Source organism: Anolis sagrei, chromosome 5 (assembly GCF_037176765.1).
Source record: "Anolis sagrei isolate rAnoSag1 chromosome 5, rAnoSag1.mat, whole genome shotgun sequence".
NCBI classification, from domain to species: domain Eukaryota; kingdom Metazoa; phylum Chordata; class Lepidosauria; order Squamata; family Dactyloidae; genus Anolis; species Anolis sagrei.
Window position 1 is genome coordinate 198043770 of NC_090025.1, and position 19141 is coordinate 198062910.

Here is a 19141-nt window from a genome sequence, read left to right on the forward strand (position 1 = left end):
TTGTGTTTCCTCAATGCGACTGTTACCCGGTATGACAACATCAATAATCCAGACTTTTTTCTTTTCCACAGTTGTGATGTCTGGGGAATTGTGTTCCAAAACTTTGTCAGTCTGGATTCAAAAGTCCCACAGTATTTTTGCATGTTCGTTTTCCATGCATGACCTTTGTGGGTTTATGATCCCACCATTTCTTTACTGCTGACAGGTGGTCCTCGTGACATAAGTTCCAGTGAGTCATCTGGGCCACAGAGTTGTGCCTCTGTTTGTAGTCCGTCTGTGCGATTTTCTTGTAACATCTGAGGAGATGGTCCATGGTTTCAATAGCTTCCTTGCACAGTCTGCATTTTGGGTCATCCGCTGATTTTTCAATCCTGGCCTTAATGGCATTGGTTCTGATGGCTTGCACCTGGGCTGCAAGAATCAGGCTTTCTTCTGTCTCCTTCTTCAGGGATCCATTTGTGAGCCATCACCAGGTCTTCTCCTTGTCAACTTTTCCTTCAATCTTCTCAAGGAACTGCCCATGTAAGGCTTTGTTGTGCCAGCTGTCAGCTCTGGTTTGGAGTGCAGTTTTCTTGTACTGACTCTTTGTCTGCTGTGCTTTGAGAAGTTGCCTATTATTGCTATTATTATTATTATTATTATTATTGCATGCCAGCCTGTGATTGTGTGTGATGTTAATGTTGATGTTCATGATGGGAATTATGTCCATGTTGTGAATTATGTGAATGTTGATATTCATGATGGGAATGGAGATGGTGTTCCTCATGATTGGCCTGGGCTTCAGGGTTTGTTCAGCCCTGAGTTAAGTTCAGAAGAGAGGCCTGAGCAAGGCCACATTCCTGGGAGTGACCTTTCACTGCTTTTTTCAGAACAACTGTCTGAAAATGATGCTGAGATTTATTTGCCAGGTGCAGGAGTTAATGAGGGAGAGGATAGTGAAACTTTGGACAGAAAGCAAAGTTTTAGTAAACAGGTAGAACTTTCAGAGACTGAGGCGATCAGAAAGACAAACTTATCTGGTAGGAAAGTCAAGAAGAATGCTTTCCTTTCAGTTTTGGGTTCTGGAAAAGATTTATGATTTATGGAAGACAATTGCCTCAGTCGAGTCAATGTTGTTACGTTATCACGGTTTTGCTTTCAAGGGCTCTGAGTTTCATGTACCAAGTTTTTGCCAAGCTTAAGTTTTGCCTATGGGATTTTCCTGCTGTTTTGTTTCATGGTTTCAAGTGACTTGCTTCATGCATTTCTATGTACTCCTGGATCTTGCTTCCCTTTGAAGCTTATGGACTATCTTAGATTTTGGACTTTTATTGTTTTGCTGGTTTTTTTATAGCTTTCCCTACATATATTCTACAATAAACTTCTTGCTTATTTTAGCAAGCTGGTGTGGTGTTTAAGGTCAGAGGTGTTCCTGCTCTGCTGTAAGACAAATAATATAGTACATTTCTACCTGTTGAAATCAATTTTGTTAGTCTTGGCGCAGCTCTGTACTTTGATAAGGTCATTTGGAATCTTGATTCTCTCCTCAAGGTGTCCCATTTGGGTCCCATTTGCACATTTGATAAGCACGCCTTCTATTCCGAGGTCATGCAGGTGACACTTTTCCAACAGAAAAGTGTTGGAGCCCTTTCTGCTCAAGACATTTTTAGGTATATAAGTATATAAAATAGGTATACAAAACAAACATTTACAAACATTTACTGATAACGTATTAGCATTTCCAAGGCTTGCTAAACAGGCTGGTTTTCCTATTTGTGGAGTACAGTTTAAGCATTTTCTGCAGAGTCCAGTAGAAACGCTGCATGTTGTTGCTAGCAGATTTGTGTAAATGAATGGCATTTAGAAACCTTTTATGGTTGCCAAATTTTTCATGACACCAACACTGAGCTAAAGGTTTAAGAAACTGTGATATACATGACGAAGTGGAAACGAGATCCAAATTTTAATGTGTTCAATAGTCACTGAATGTTGATACCCAGACCTGGACACAGTCATATTCCAGGTGAGATCTGACACAGAATCCAGTGTGACTATTACTTCCTTCTATCTCCAGGTATAGGCAACCTTTGGTCCTCCAGGTGTTTTGGACTTCAACTCCCACCATTCCTAACAACCGACCGGCTGTTAGGAATTGTGGGAGTTGAAGTCCAAAACACCTGGAGGGCTGAAGTTTGCTCATGCCTGAGCTAGACATTATCCTCCTATTGATGCAGCACAGCATGAATCCCACCTGAGTGATGGGACAGTGTTTTTGTTCTGAGGTGATGAGGCCTCTTCCCCTGAAGACAGGCATTCCTCTCTGACCACTGCATCTCTCTTCTCTTTCCAGGTCTGTATGGCAAAGATGGGATCCTTCCTGCCCGGAAGATGCTCCGATTCACTGGCAAGAGCTTTTGGGAGCAGGTGCGGGATGCGCCCACCCTCCTGTGGCTTGCGCCTCACGTGGGGCTGGACGTGGAGCAAGGCATGGAGCTGCTCTGCCTCCTGGGGACCCTCCTCTCCTTCGGGGCCCTGATCCTGGAACCCCTGCGTGACAGCCTGGTCTTCCTGGCGCTCTGGGCCCTCTACTTCTCCCTCTACCAGGTATGAGCTGTGTTGCATGCAAGAATCTGTTGCAAACCCCTTCTCTTGAGGTTTTTAGGGGGTTGAGAAGGGCGAGGTAAAAATAGCCGAAATAAATAAATAAAAATAAATAAATTTTAATCAGAGGCTGGATGCCCATCTGTCAGGAGGGCTTAGATAATAATATAATAACATTTATATTCCACCATATCTTCCCAAGGGGACTCGGTGCTGATCACAGTACACATACAAGACAAACATTAATTGCCATTTTGGATAGACAGGACAGAGACTGACAGAACAGAAAGGAGGTATGTTGTGTCAACGTCCAGCTTTTTGGCACCATGGAGGTTGTGCTCAAATCCAACCACAGGGGGTGCTGTCGCTCCATCCTCTATAACAAAGACCCATCAGGACTTCTTCCTTCCTTTTGGTCTCCGGGCATTTTCTGATCTTTTTCTTTTTATGGTGTCGTAAAATACCTGCCCTGCTTGTTTTAGGGGTACCTAATTTCTCTACTTACAGCTCAAGCTGTTTTTGAACTGCTCAGGTCAACAGTAAGCAGGGCTGACAGTCAGGAGCTCACGCAAACCTGGGGCTTCGAACTGGCAACCTTTCGTTTGGTAGATCTTCTCATTGCTGGTGATTTACCAGCTTTGCTAAAGTCTGGCCCATCAGGTATGGGGCAAACTCTGGCTCTCCAGGACTTCAACTCCCACAATTCCTAACAGTTGAAATCCAAAACACCTGGAGGGTCCAATGTGATTTTGCACAAGCAGTTGCAAAACTCTACCAGTGCACCCAGAATTCTGCAGCCTTGATCCATGGCAGTTAAAGTGGTGTCAAACTGCATTAATTGTATAGTAAAGATGCAGCCCTAGTCAGTGTTTGGTTAGTAATGTTGATAAATTAATGTCGGTTAATCTGTTGCAAAGTAAGGCATGCGTACAGATGGGCATGCTTTGGAAGGGTCCACCTGTCCAATTTTCACCTTCCAAAGAAGGATTTGAATTCCCCCGAAATAGAAAGAATTACCTTTGGGTAATTTGAGAGCTTGCTTGCATCCAGTGCAGTTGTGTTAGGCTGAAGTTAAAGGAATATACAGCAACCACATACCTGTGAAAACGGTTTCCTTAGGAATTTGCTAGATCCTCCAGGTGCTTCTATAGTATGTGTCACCTGGAAATTATCTTTTACGATTTTTAAGGTGATTTTTTAAAATTATGTTTTAGTTTTTATTGCATGCATCCCTGCAATCTTTACCTATAGAGAAGGCCGTAAGTATTGTAATAAATACATCCAGGTTATGGTGAAAGAGCAACATTGACCTTAATGCAGATCTGAATTCAAACTCTGTTCAAGTGGTTGAGAGGGCAGCAGCGGAACAGTTGCAGCAATTCCTTAATGACACAGCCAGACTCGATCCCTTCCAGTCCGGCTTCCATAGTGGGCACGGGATGGAGACTGTGCTAGTTGCCATCACAGATCAGCTCCGCTGCCAGATGGATCAAGCGCTGCTTGTATTATTGGACCTCACAGAAGCATTTGATACGGTCGACCACAATCTATTGACCCACTGCCTAGCCATGACTGGGGTGAGGGGGATACCCCTTAAATGGGTGTCCTCCTTCCTCCAGAATCGGGGGCAGCGTGTGGTGAGGGGAGGGATGGTTTCCGAGAGGTATCCGCTAACTTGCGGGGTCCCGCAGGGAGCTATTCTCTCTCCTCTGTTATTTAACATCTATATGCGACCGCTTGCTCGACTGGTGCGGAGCTTTGGGCTTGAGTGCCACCAGTACACTGATGACACTCAGCTCATTCTGAGGATGGAGGGCCGGCTGGACTCCGTACCCGAAAATTTCCATCAGTGCCTTGAGGCCGTTACTGGATGGTTGTGTGCCAGCAGGTTGAGGGTGAACCCAGCGAAGACGGGGATCCTTTGGCTGGGCCGGCCGGGTGGGAGGGAGATCCAGCAGCCTACCCTGGATGGAGAGACACTACGTCCGTCACCTTCTATCAAAAGCCTTGGTGTCTTATTGGACCCTCTGCTGTTCACAATGGAGGCCCAGGTCTCTGCTGTTTTTCCATCTACGTCAGGCTAGGTGACTGGCTCCCTTCCTATCTAGGAACGACCTGGCTACGGTGATCCAGGCGACGGTCATCTCAAGGCTTGACTACTGTAACGCCCTCTACATTGGCCTTCCTTTGTCAGTGATCCGGAAACTGAAGCTGGTGCAAAATGCGGCGGCTCGTCTTCTTGCCGGGGTGCCGGCCAGGTGTCATATCACCCCAATTCTCCAACAGCTGCACTGGCTTCCGATTGAGTACCGGATTACTTTCAAGGTGCTGGCACTAACCTTTAAGGCCTTATATGGTCTGGGGCCGGCGTACCTGAGGGCCCACTTATCCCCCTACCAACCCCAGAGATTACTTCGGTCCAAGGACCAAAATTTGCTTGAAGTCCCCAACATCCGCTCTTATCCTCTGTCCTCTACTAGGCAGAGGGCCTTCTCGATTGTGGCCCCTTATTTACGGAATGCCTTGCCAGTTGAAACCCGAACCATCCAAGAGCTACTTGCTTTTTGGAAAACCTGTAAGACGTTTCTTTTCTGACAAGCTTTCGATGGATGAATATCTCGACTACGTTGGTTCTCGTTTTTATTGTATTTTAAAGTTGGTTGTATTGTTTTAATCTACTGCTGTAAACCGCTCCGAGCCAAATTGGGAGTGGCGGTATACAAGTCTAACAAACAAATCTATATATATAAATTTGTTAGGGGCATCCAACGAGGAAACAAAACTCAAAAACCCCCCAACGAAACTTAACCAAAATTCCCATGCCCATAACACAACCCACAAGGTACAAACTTATCTACTCAAAATGAAAAACAACACAACAACACACTCACAAAACGGCAAAACAACAAAACTAAAAAAAAACCCCAACGAAACGTAACCAAAATCCCCGTGCCCATAACACAACCCACAAGGTACAAACATATCTACTCAAAATGAAAAACAACACAGCAACACACTAACAAAACGGCAAAAGAACAAAACTCAAAAAAACCCCAACGAAACTTAACCAAAATTCCCATACCCATAACACAAACCACAAGGTACAAACATATCTACTCAAAATGAAAAACAACACAACAACACACTCACAAAACGGCAAAACAACTGAGCATGCGCATTGGCGCCCAGCCGCAAGTTCCCTGGTGTGCGCACATGGCCTTCCGGCCAACGTTCCCTCTGCGGAAACCATGCCCACTCCAAGCCCCGCCGCACCGCTTCCCGCACACACACACCCCCTGCCGCATACACACATGCAACCCCACTCCCCCCGCCGCCACACACACACACGCAACCCAGCGCTCCATCACTCCCCCCACCGCCGCACACACACACGCAACCCCACGCTCCATCACTCCCCCCGCTGCCGCACACACACACGCAACCCCACGCTCCATCACTCCCCCCGCCGCCGCACACACACACGCAACCCCACGCTCCATCACTCCCCCCGCTGCCGCACACACACACGCAACCCCACGCTCCATCACTCCCCTGCCCCAATCTTACCTCCTTTTACTTCAGGCCACCTCCAAACCCCACCCCGCCCCTTCCCGCCCTGTCAAAATCTAGGAAAGACAGGAAGGAAGGAAAGAAGGAAGAAAGAGAAAGGGAGGTAAAGAAAAAGGGGGAAGGAAGGAAAGTTAGAGGAAGAAGAAAAGGAAAGAAAAGGAAAGATGGAAGAAAAGAAAAGAGAGACAGCAGAAGAGAAAGAAAAAGGGGGAAGGAAGGAAAGAGATAGAGAAAGAAGAGGAGAAGGAAAGATGGGAAGGAAGGAAGGGAGGGAGGGAGGGAGGGAGGGAGGGAGGGAGGGGGGAGGGAGGGAGGGAGGGAGGGAGGGAAAGAAGGAGAGAAAGAGGGAAGATTGGCCACAGCAACACGTGGCGGGTAAAGGTTGTTATTTCTATTATTATGATGATGCTATTGTTCCTCTGAGACCCTTTTAGGGGGAATGGGAGAGGTGTCAGGTCCCGGAGGCAATGCATTGCATTATTGTTATTGTTATGGTGGTGGTGAAATAAAAGGAAATAAAAAGTGAAAGAAGGAAGCAAACAGGGAGGGAAGAAAGGCAAAGGAAGAAAGGGGGAGGGAATGAAGGAAAGAGAGAAGGATGAAACCAAGTTGTGAAAGAAGGAAAGAAAGAAAGAAAGAGGTAGAGAAGGAAGAAAGGAGAGAAAGGGGGAGGAAAAGGGGGAAGGAATAGGTAGGGACCTCTCTTTCATAATAGTCCAGATATCTACCTCAACTTTGATAAGTTTTACTATAGGCCAGAGCAACGCGTGGCAGGGCACAGCTAGTAAATAAATAAATAAATAAATAAAAGTCATCCAAAAATGTTCCCAAACTTGGGCTTTTTGGGATCACTGCAATACTGAAATTTGTTTTTGCAAATGACTGCAAAAACTCTATGCAGAAGATTGGGTTTTGTTTAAAGTTAGAGAAGGAGAAAAGGAGACTACAAAAGGGTTTCCCTCTCTGGAGTCATATTATTAGCCTTCTGCCTGCCCTTGATTCCCTTTCCTTCCCTTTTAAGGCCAAGCCAGAGTTACAAGGATTTCTCAGGCCTGCCTTGCCGAATTCCATCCACTAAACAAAATGGTCACCTCTCTTTGGGGGATTCTTTTCCCATAGACAAACTAGTGCTTCTCCGTCTGCCTCTGTCGAATATTGATTCTTTCCTCTCTCTCTTTCTGAACACGCTCCAATTCATGGCCGTGAACGAGAGAACCTTTGACAAGGGCTTTTGGGGGCAGGATGCCCAGAAATTTACATAGGGTTCCTCTTTGTAAGGTTATTTTAAAGCCATCCTGAGATCGTTTTGTTTTGTTAAGAGTATTTTAATACTTGGCTGGATGACTCCCCCTTTTGAGCAAACCTCTGGCTTCTTTTTGCATAGATATGGTTGTCAGTTAGACTTGGAATAGCTCCCCAAGGGTCATCTAGTCCACGGCTGCAAGAGTTCCACAGCTGTTTTATATTTTAGTTTCAAATTTGCTTTACTTGTTCTTTCCCTTGTGTGTATGTGTACATACGCTTGGAAGGCAATCATACTCAGCCACGATGATGGCCTATGATGATGACAATACAACACACTTGTATTGTACACAATACATGCCATAGTTTTGTAGCTGTATACTGCAATACAGACACAAATTGTTGTGACTCAGCTGGAACCACAGAGTACCTCTGATGAGGATGATGGGATTCAGGTTCACAATCTGGTTCAAAATGTCTGTTATAGTCAATGAGGGACAGGGTGTGGAAGTTCAGTTTCCCACAGCAAGAAATGAGCTTGTTGATACTGAAACTAGCCAGGTGCAGGTGCAAATTGACTCAAAGAAGGAGGACAGTTCTCAGCCTGATAATGAGCAGGAAGACAAACTGGATAACACTAACGAACAGACTGACCTTGATGAAACGGGAACCTTAGATCGAGCTGACCATTTGGAATTCAGAATTGAAAGGAGTGTGAGAATAGCTAACAAGAAGGAGGTCAGAGGCCAACTCAGTTTTCTAAGCACATCTAAAACACATCCATCTACAGTGAGCGACACACAGGAACAACACAGAAAACTGAAAGTCAAAACAGTTCTTTGCAGCTGCTTAGCTCTGCTGCTCCAAACGGTTAACTCCCTAAATTTTCTCAGCAGCAGCAGCGAGCTTATCTTAAGGTCACTCAATCACAGCCTCAGCATAAACATTTCAGCATAGCATTACATTCTAAGTGGCATCCATATTGGCAATACAAGAATTACATTCAAAACACACAATATACCTCAACATATTCTGACATCTAGACGAGGGGTCCTCAAACTATGGCCCGGGGGCCTGATACGGCCCTCCAAGTCATTTACCCTCGCTCAGGGTTAACCTAAGTCTGAAATGACTTGAAAGCACACAACAACAATAATTCTATCTCATCAGCCAAAAGCAGGCCCACACTTGCCATTAAAATACTAATAAGTTTATATTTCTTAAAATTGTTCTTCATTTTAATTATTGTATTGTTTTAAAGTGTTTTTTGCACTAATGAGATATGTGCAGTGTGCATAGCAATTCATTCATGAATTTTTTTTTCAAATTATAATCCGGCCCTCCAACAGTTTGAGGGATTGTGACCTGACCCTCTGTTTAAAAATAATATTATAATAATAATAAACCTTTATTTATAACCCACTACCATCTCCCGAATGACTCAGTGTGGCGTACAAGAGGCCGAGACCCCATACATCAATAAACAACAACAAACAATACATCAATAAATAACTCAAGCAATAAACATAAAAAAAAAGTTTGAGGACCCCTGATCTAGACACTGGAGCAAGGCTGAATGGATCCCTGGGGCTTGGAGTGGATCGCATAGCAATCCGGCTGGCTCCAGGCCCAGGCAGTGGGTCTTCATGAAGTGTTGCAGGAAGGAAGGAGAGGAAAGGTGCTGTCATGTGCTCTCCTTGAAGAGTGTTCAGATGCAGCAGTTTGTTCATAATGCGGCAGGAAGACCGGTGTCAGGTGTGCATTTTGGAGACCCAAGAGTTGCATTGCTTGCTTCCAAGCTCAATTCAAGGTGCTGCTCTTGACCTTCAAAGTCCTAAATGACTTCCCACCACGATATCAAGAAGAACTATGTTTCATTTAATGATTGGAAGGGACCCCAAAGGCCACACAGTCCAGCCCCCTTCTGCCGGGCAGGACAGCACAATCCAAGCCCTACCAAAAGACAGCCATCCAGACTCTGCTTCAAAACCTCTCTAGGCTCTCCCAGACCAGTGTTTCTCAACCTTCCTAATGCCATAACCTCCTAATACAGTTATTCATGTTGTGGTGACCCTCAACCATAAAATTATTTTCATTGCTACTTCATAATTGTAATTTTGCTACTGTTGTGAATCGTAATCTAAATATCTAATATGCAGGATGTATTTTCATTCACTGGACCAAATTTGGCACATGTTGGGGTTCAGCCTGTGTGTGAACCTGAACCTGATTCTCTGATTGTATTTCCTGATGCCAATGTAGATGTCAATGTGAATTCTGAGGCCAATTTAGATGATGATGGCTTGAAATCCTGTGAAAATCCTACAGCCTTGGAAAGTGAAAGTCAGAATTCCCATGAGAACATGCATTCCGAGCCAAGCGGAGACGTTTCACTCCCTTTTCCTCCCAGTCTTAGTCCTCCAGAGAATCTGACACCTGGTCTCCCTAATGAGGATTGGTGGGGGCAGATTTGGCACAGCCGGGGTGAAGCACAAAGTTTACATAGGTCAGCCAGATTGAAAGAAATGCAAACAAAATCTTAAGGCGTGTCTCGCAATAGATTTTTCGGCCTTAAATATGCCTGGCCTGAATGCAGCATCAGACCAGGCATTGTTCCAGATTCATGTGCCAGCTTTTCCAGGTCTCCTGATTCAAGCGGCCTTGTTCCTCAGAGGTTTTCTAGTTGTTCCAAGTATGGTTAATGGATTGCTTACAGGTTCCAGGATTCAGCAGTTTTGCTGTGGATTTCATAATCTTGTTTGTGGACATTTCTTGTTCCTGATTTTTACTGTGACTTTTTACCTTTGCACATTTCTTCTATTTTGTATTCATATTTCATCAGTAAAAAAGGATTGTTTTCCTGATGCCAAGTGCGGTGGATTGTTGTCTGAGGGTCCAGTTTCCTTCTCTGGGTTGCAACAATACAAATACTTGATATGGCGGAATTGGGGTGGGGTTGATTTTGTCATTTGGGAATTGTAGTTGTTGGGAATTATAGTTAACCTACAATCAAAGAGCATTCTGAGCTCCACCAACGATGGAATCGAACCAAACACGGCACACAGAACTCCCATGACCAACAGAAAATACTGGAAGGGTTTGGTGGGCGTTGACCTTGAGTTTTGGATTTGTAGTTCACCTACATCCAGAGAGCACTGTGGACTCAAACAATGATGGATCTGGACCAAACTTGGCACGAAAATTCAATATTCCTCAAATGTGAACACTGATGGAGTTTGGGGGAAATAGACCTTGACATTTGGGAGTTGTAGTCGCTGAGATTTATAGTTCACCTAGAATTCAAGAGCCCCTTGAACCCCACCAACGATAGAATTGGGCCAAACTTCCCACACAGAACCCCCATGACCAACAGACAGTACTGGAGGGATTTGGGACGAATTGGCAGTGATTTAGGGGAGAGCACACCTGTTTTCCCCTCCTCGCTTGGAGTCTCAGCCCTCTCCTTGACTGAGAGGCCGGCCAATCACAGCGGAGGAGGGCTTTTTGTGCGAGGATTTGCCCTCTGTTTCCATAAAGGAAGAGAAGGACAGGTGGAGAGCTCTTCAGCCTTCTCTGCCAAAGGGATTCCTAAGACCATCAGGAATATGTGTTTTCTGGTGGTCTTTGGCGACCCCTTTGAAGTCTCCTTGTGCCCTCCCCCCCCCCCCCGAGTCCCGACCCCCAGGTTAAGAAACACTGCCCTAGACTCAAAGGCAGAATTACCGTATATACTTGAGTATAAGCCGACCCAAATATAAGCCAAGGCACCCAATTTTCCGACAAAAAACTGGGAAAACTGATTGACTCGAGTATAAGCCGAGGGTGAGAAATGCAGCAGCTACGGGTAAATTTCAGAATAAAAATAGATACCAATAAAATTACATTAATTGAGAATTAGTAGGTTAAATGTTTTTAAATATTTACATAAAACTGAAAGTTAAGATAAGACTGTCCAACTCTGATTAAACCGTTATTCTAAGCTTCTTTGATGTAAATGTGCTTAAGTATCCTTCCAATTATTTATTTTATTTATTTACAACATTTGTATCCTGTCCATATCAGCCCGAAGGCGACTCATAATAATAATAAATAAGAGAGGAAAATCATAAATGTTATAATAATAATAATAATAATAATAATAATAATAATAATAATAGAGTAAAATAAGGGAAATGTAATAACAGTAATAATAGAGTAAAATAATAAATGTAAAATGATAACAATAACAGAGTAAAATAATAAATAACCTTGACTCGAGTATAAGCCGAGGCAGACTTTTTCAGCCTACAAAAAGGGATGAAAAATTGGCTTATACTTGAGTATATAAAGTAATTAATCCTAAGATTGGAAAAGATTAGACTCATAGGATTTGCATCCTACTAAAACGGATGACCTAACGACTGTCTTAAACTCTGTTCTGCGACTTGTTTCCTGGAGATCCCCTTTTAATATGCTTTATTCTTTCCTCCCATTGTAGGTGGGGCAGGTATTCCTGTATTTCCAGTGGTAAGTAACCTTCAGCTGTTCCAAGCTTTCAAGTCATGTCTGCTTTATGAGACAGAATAAATTTATCTTTGCTTTGTGGGCTGCATGCCTAATAATAATGATGATTATAATATAATAACAACAATCTGCCAGCTGAAGAAGGCCGCCCTACTGGGATCTGTACGCATTTTTTGCCAATACACCACATAGCCCTAGACACTTGGGAAGTGTCCGACGTGTGATCCAATACAACAGCCAGCAGAGTGTCTGCTGTGGACTCATCTTGTGGTGTTTCAAATAATAATAATAATAATAATAATAATAATAATAATAACAACAATGGCTTATTTCTTACCTGCCTCTCCTCAAGGTGGGATACATCTCGGAGAGATGGAGCGGTATATAAATAAAGTTTTATTATTTTATTATATAGAGCAACTTCTTTCAAAGTAAGGACCACACAATTAAACAGGAAATAACACTTCTAAATCAGGAACACATTTTTTTTTCAAATTTTGTTACATAGCGTAATAGTCCTAACAGTAGCAATAGATCCAAAAGTACTAATATAGTTCCAATGGGAATAGTTTCATGGGTAGTAACAAGGGTAGTAATATAGTTCCAATAGTATCAATATAAACGGTTCTGGCCCAACTTACCTATCCAAACACATCTCACCTTACGAACATGCTAAGACTTTAAGATCGTCCAGGGAGGCCCTGCTCTCAATCCCGCCTGCGTTACAAATACGTTTGACGGGGACAAGAGACAGGGCCTTCTCAGTGGTGGCCCCTCGGCTATGAAACTCCCTTCTTAGAGACATTAGATTGCCCCCTCCCTCTTAACATTCCGGAAAAGAGTCAAGACCTGGCTGTTCGAGCAAGCGTTTGAAAATGCAGTGTAAAAAACATAGAAACTTGGAACGACCGGATGACGAGATGGATCATGTTTTTAATTAGGAGACGCAAATGGCTTGTGTTTTTATTTCTTTTGTTTGATTTTAAAAATAAATTTTAAACTATTACATTTGGCCCGGCCATAGTTTTTTATATCCTTGTGTGTTATTGTTTATTGGTTATTGTTTATATGTGATTTATATTAATTGTATTGTATTTATTGTTATTGTTTATTGCTTTTTGTTTTTATTGATGTGTTGCTGGGCTCGGCCTTATGTAAGCCGCTCCGAATCCATTGGGGAGATGGTGGCGGGATATAAATAAAGTTATTATTATTATTATTATTATTATTATTATTATTATGGATGAATAGATGGATGGATGAATAGATGGATGGATGGATCAATAGATGGATGGGTGCATGAATAGATAGATGGATGGATGAATAAATGGAAGGATGGATGGATGCATGAACAGATGGATAGATGGGTGGATGGATGAATAGATGGATTAATGGATGGATGCATAGATTGATGAATAGATGGTTAAATAGATGAATGGGTGGATAACTTGATAGTCGCTTTGGGTCCTGTTTCAGGAGAAAAGCAGGGTTTAATAAAGAATTATTATTATTGTTGTTATTATTATTATTATTATTATTATTATTATTATTATTTTGAATAGATGAATGGATAGAGAGATAGATCAATCGATTGATCTTGTGCATTTGCCCTGAAGTCACCTGTCTACTCATAGTGACCCTACAGATTTCATAGGGTTTTCTTAGGCAAGGAACACTCCTGTGGTGGTTTCTTCTGAAACAGAATCTGCAACCTATTGATATGTTGTTGGGCTTAGCCTCATGTAAGCCGCTCCGAATCCCTTAAGGAGATGGTGACAGGGTATAAATAAAGTTTTATTATTATTATTATTATTATTTATACTATGTATTAATGTGTTAAATGTTTTATGATGGTCTTGGGTATCGAATCGTTGCCTCTGTAAATCGCCCTGAGGGCTGAGAATATAGTACAAATATAGTAAATAATAAATAAATAAATATAATTCCAACAGCAGTAGTACTTCCAACAGTAGCAATATTAATCCAGTGATAATAGTTCCAGCAACAATAGCTTCAACAATAGTAACAGTTCAAACAATAACAGTTCCCCTGATAATATTCCAACTGTGCTTGTTCCAGTAGTAGTTATGGGTTCAGCGATTGCATTCCTGTAGTAATAATATGATTCCAACAGCAGTAACAGTATTCCAATGGTATTCATACTCTTCTGATGGTAATAATGATAATAATAGATCTATATAAATAAAAATGTAATGTTCGTTTGTGGGATTAACATAACTCAAAAACCACTGGATGAATTGACACCAAATTTGGACACAAGGCACCTAACAACCCAATGTATGTCCTTCACTCAAAAAAATTGATTTTGTCATTTGGGAGTTGTAGTTGCTGGGATTTATAGTTCACCTACAACCAAAGAGCATTCTGAACCCCACCAACGATGGAATTGAACCAAACTTGACACACAGTTCTCCCATGACCAACAGAAAATACTGGAAGGGTTTGGTGGGCAGTGTCCTTTGGTTTTGGAGTTGTAGTTCACCTATATCCATAGATCACTGTGGACTCAAACAATGATGGATCTGGACCAAATTTGGCACAAATACACAATATGCCAATATGTGAAAACTGGTGGAGTTTGGGGAAAATGGACCTTGGCATTTGGGAGTTGTAGTTGCTGGGATTTATAGTTCACCTACAATCACCCACCAACAACAGAATAAGGCCAAACCTCCCACACAGAACAGCCATGTGGGCCACAGCAACGCATGGCAGGGGAGAGCTAGTAATCTAATAAGAAGTAGACCTCAGGGCGGTTGCATTTTGACCCCGTTCCCTTCTGTCCTTCCAGGGACAGCCTTCTGCTGGAGGTGGGCTTCCTGGGGGTGCTGGTGGCCCCACTGCACCTGCTCAAGTGGCGCTCCACGGCCTGGAGACCCCACGATGGAGTGACCTTCTGGCTGGTCCGCTGGCTGCTCTTCCGCCTTATGTTCGCCTCCGGAGTGGTCAAGCTGACCAGCCGCTGCCCCACCTGGTGGGGCCTCACCGGTGAGTCCTCCTGGCAGCTCAAGCCGGGATAATATTGGCTTCACATGAGAGGAGTGGGCCTCCAGGTATGGCTGGACTGCAACTCTCAGCAGACAGGGAGGCAAAGCTTTGCAGGTGCAGAATTGTGAGTTATGGCTTAGGATGCTGATTCTCAAATTCAAGTCCTTTGGGTATTTTGTGAGTTATGGTTTTGGATAACACTATGTAATGCAATTTTTGTTTGTGGGTTATAAATGTCATTTCCTAATTGGTTCCATCATGAAAACATGGAAAAGGTGTATTAGACTGCAAAACCTTTCTTTCCTGCATGAGGGACATCCTTCCATATAGTTTACTTTTGTTATTGGGTATAGATATCTGTGTTTCTTTGGCATTGAATGAATGCCTGTTGTGAAGCTGCCCTGACTCCCCTCCAGGGGTGAGAAGGACGGGATACAAATATGCAAAATAAATAAATAAATTGTTTGAAGAGCCTGTCTGATACAGGAACATATACTGGGGTGCTGTGCCATTTTCTGCAACTTTTCCCTTCCTATTTCCCCTCAGCTTTGACCTACCACTATGAGACCCAGTGCATTCCCACTCCGGCCGCTTGGTTCTTCCACCAGCTCCCTGTCTGGTTCCAGAAGTTCAGTGTGGTGGGCACTTACGTGATTGAGATTGCCATTCCGCCCCTCTTCTTTGTGCCACTTCGCCGCCTGCGCCTCTTCGCCTTCTACAGCCAGGTATTTGCCCAGTTTTCTCCTGCAGATCAAGCTATTTATTTATTTATCGTGTCAGGGATAGACCAAACAGTTGCATTGCTTTTTTAAACAGACAGACAGACAGACAGACACAAAGTTTGCAAGCTTGGTAGTTGATTAAATGTCCTTTGACCAGTATCTGGCCACTTGGAGTGCCTCTGGTGTTGCTGCAAGGAGGTCCTCCCTGGTGCATGTGGCAGAGCTCAGGTTGCATTGCAGCAGGTGGTCAGTGGTTTGCTCTTCTCCCCACTCGCATGTCGTGGATTCCACTTTGTGGCCCCATTTCTGAAGGTTGGCTCTGCATCTCGTGGTGCCAGAGCGCAGTCTGTTCAGCACCTTCCAAGTTGCCCAGTCTTCTCTGTGCCCAGGGGGGAGTCTCTCTTTGGGTATCAGCCATGGATTTGAACCTGCCACTTTTGGACTCTTGCTTGCTGAGGTGTTCCAGCAAGTGTCTCTGTAGATCTTAGAAAACTATTTCTTGATTTAAGTCGTTGATCAAGCTAGAGGACCATAAGTAACCATACTGCATGCCCCTATTCCACCACAGACTACTGAAGTTCTAATTAGCAGTTAAATAGTTAGTTTTAATCTGTATTTAAGGGATTTGTGGTTTGTGTTCTTCGGTGTTGCTTTGGGAATCCTGGTAAGCAGTGAGGCAGTAAGTGAATAGAGTATCTAATGGCAATTAGGAAGCCACAAGGAGGAGGGAGCAAGCTTGTTTTCTTCTTCCTTGGAGACTAGGACGCAATGGAACAATGGCTTCAAACTACAAGAAAGGAGATTCCACCTGAACATGAGGAAGAACTTCCTGACTGTGAGAGCCGTTCAGCAGTGGAACTCTCTGCCCCGGAGTGTGGTGGAGGCTCCTTCTTTGGAAGCTTTTAAACAGGCTGGATGGCCATCTGTCAGGGGTGATTTGAATGCAATATTCCTGCTTCTTGGCAGAATGGGGTTGGGCTGGATGGCCCATGAGGTCTCTTCCAACTCTTTGATTCTATGAATGTCTTGGAAGTTAAATAGGCTCAGTCCTGGTTTGGACTTGAATGGGAGACTGTCATCAAATTCTGGGTGCTGGAGGGTGTATTTCAGAGGAAGGAAATTTGGAGTCTCCCACTTCCAAGAAAACCCTTTGAGATTCATGAGGTTGCTATAGGTTGGCAAGTGATTTGAAGGCGTCGAAGGCTTTCTTGGCCAGAATCATTGGGTTGTTGTAGGTTTTTCGGGCTGTATGGCCACGTTCTAGAACAGTGGTTCTCAGCCTGGGGTCCCCAGATATTTTTGGCCTTCAACTCCCAGAAATCCTAACAGCTGGTAAACTGGCTGGGATGTGGCCTTCAGACAGAGACCGCTCAAGTTCAGAGCTTGAAATCTCTTGCTGGCTCTCCCGCTGGCTTGCAGACTCAGGATCCCCAGTGAGATCAGGTGCAGGCATGATCAAAGGTTGGACTACAACACCTTGCTCATATGCATCCGCCATGAAACAGAGAGAAGAAAGGGGAAACCTGTGTGCTAACATCTGTGCTGTGATCCTTAGGCATCCAGATATTGATATGTAATATAATGTTGCTCTATTTTTCCAGATACTCCTGCAAGTCCTGATCACCCTCACGGGGAACTACAACTTCTTCAACCTCTTGACCGTCGTGCTGTGCTTCTCCCTGCTGGACGACGAACACCTGGGACTCTGGCTGGGCCAAGGACGGAAGAAGGTGGCCAGCAGTGAGTGACCCAGCAAGCTCTGTAGGGCCAGGCTGGGTTGGGAGATGGGTGGGAGGCCACCAGAGAAGGGTACCCCTAGAGGGCATCAAGTCTGACCCCCTTCTGCCAGGCTGGAAAATACAGACAAAACCCTCCCAACAGACAGCCATCCAGCCTCAGTTCAAAAACCCCCAGAGAAGGAGACTATTGAAATCTGAAGTAGTCTGTACTTCATTAGGGTTTGAAGAGACCCCCAAAGGGCATGTAGTCCACCCCCTCAGCTAGGCAGGAATGCACAATTAAAGCAGCCTCTGTTTAAAAACCTCCAGAGAGGTTTAATACTTATAGAAGTGGAGTACTGCTAATAATTTTTATAATTTGCACAGTGTGTTGATTGAGTTGTAATAATTGTTTATACAGTGAAAGCTACATGAAACTTATATATATATATATATATATATATATATATATATATATATATATATATTATACACACACACACAATATAATATATATAAATATATACAATATAATGGTATAGTATAATATAGTAATATTTAATACTGATATTGTACTATGCTAATAATATATTGTATGTATGTATATATATCTTGTAAGCCGCTCTGAGTCCCCTTTGGGGGAGAAAGGCGGCATATAAATGTTGTGTATATATATGTGTGTGTGTGTGTTACATTACATTATATATAGAATCATAGAGTTGGAAGAGACCTCCTGGGCCGCATTCTGCCAAGAAGCAGGAATATTGCATTCAAAGCACCCCCCGACAGATGGCCATCCAGCCTCTGTTTAAAAGCTTCCAAAGAAGGAGCCTCCACCACACTCCGGGGCAGAGAGTTCCACTGCTGAACAGCTCTCACAGTCAGGAAGTTCTTCCTCATGTTCAGATGGACTCTCCTTTCCTGTAGTTTGAAGCCTTCCTCTGACATATTTATACATGGCTATCATGTCTCCTCTCATCCTTCTCTTCTTCAGGCTAAACATGCCCAGCTCTTTAAGCTGCTCCTCATAGGGTTTGTTCTCCAAACCCTTGATCATTTTAGTCGCCCTCCTCTGGACACATTCCAACTCTTTTAAGGGGATATTTTAACCTCCAGTTTGTTGTTAAACTGATTTACTGTGTTGCAAAAAAGGAACCATGAGCAAACTTAAGCTTAAGCAGCTGAGGGGGGAAAGGAAAGGGCCTGAGGGTGTTAGGAATTGTGGGAGTTGGTCCAAAACACCTGGAGGAGGGCTCAAGTCTCCCCATGCCTGATCTAAAGTGTATAAACATGGGTTTTGTAGGTTTTTTTCAGGCTGTATGGCCATGTTCTAGAGAGGCATTCTCTCCTGACGCTGTGTAAACATGACTGTCAATGTGTTGTTTCCATGTGCCTTCAAGTCACCTTCCTTTTTCTACAGCCGGACCCCGGAGCCTGGCGTCAATCCTATCCTTTCTGGCCGAACTGGGTGCCTACGGCCTCCTGCTCTACTGGACCAGGCTCTACTTTGGGCTGGAGGTCAACTGGGAGAAGAAGGCCCTCGAATCCAAGACCGGTAAGTACGGCCACAGAGGGAGCAGGTGCTGGACATAGTGGACAGTCAACAAACTGCAGCCTTCAAAAGCCTTGCAATAGCCACTTTCCACACAAGCCTAGCCCTTGCATGTAGAGAACTGTAAATTCCAATGGACTATGATGTTGTCTTGGTCATCATCTCCACTTGCATGCTGCTTTTTAATTTTACTTCTGAATATGAAATGACCACGTTGTAAATCAAGTAATGGAAACAGGTTGAGT

The 19141-nt window shown here is 43.7% G+C and overlaps 1 protein-coding gene across 1 annotated transcript in view; it reads left to right on the forward strand.

Moving 5' to 3' along the window:
- LMF2 (lipase maturation factor 2) overlaps positions 1 to 19141 on the forward strand; it is a 50357-nt gene that overhangs the window by 14586 nt on the left and 16630 nt on the right. The window contains exons 2-7 of the mRNA XM_060776338.2: positions 2330 to 2583; positions 11870 to 11898; positions 14708 to 14904; positions 15451 to 15629; positions 17228 to 17366; positions 18765 to 18899. Of these exons, the coding sequence (XP_060632321.2) occupies positions 2330 to 2583; positions 11870 to 11898; positions 14708 to 14904; positions 15451 to 15629; positions 17228 to 17366; positions 18765 to 18899 (933 nt within the window). The remainder of the gene's footprint in view (positions 1 to 2329; positions 2584 to 11869; positions 11899 to 14707; positions 14905 to 15450; positions 15630 to 17227; positions 17367 to 18764; positions 18900 to 19141) is intronic.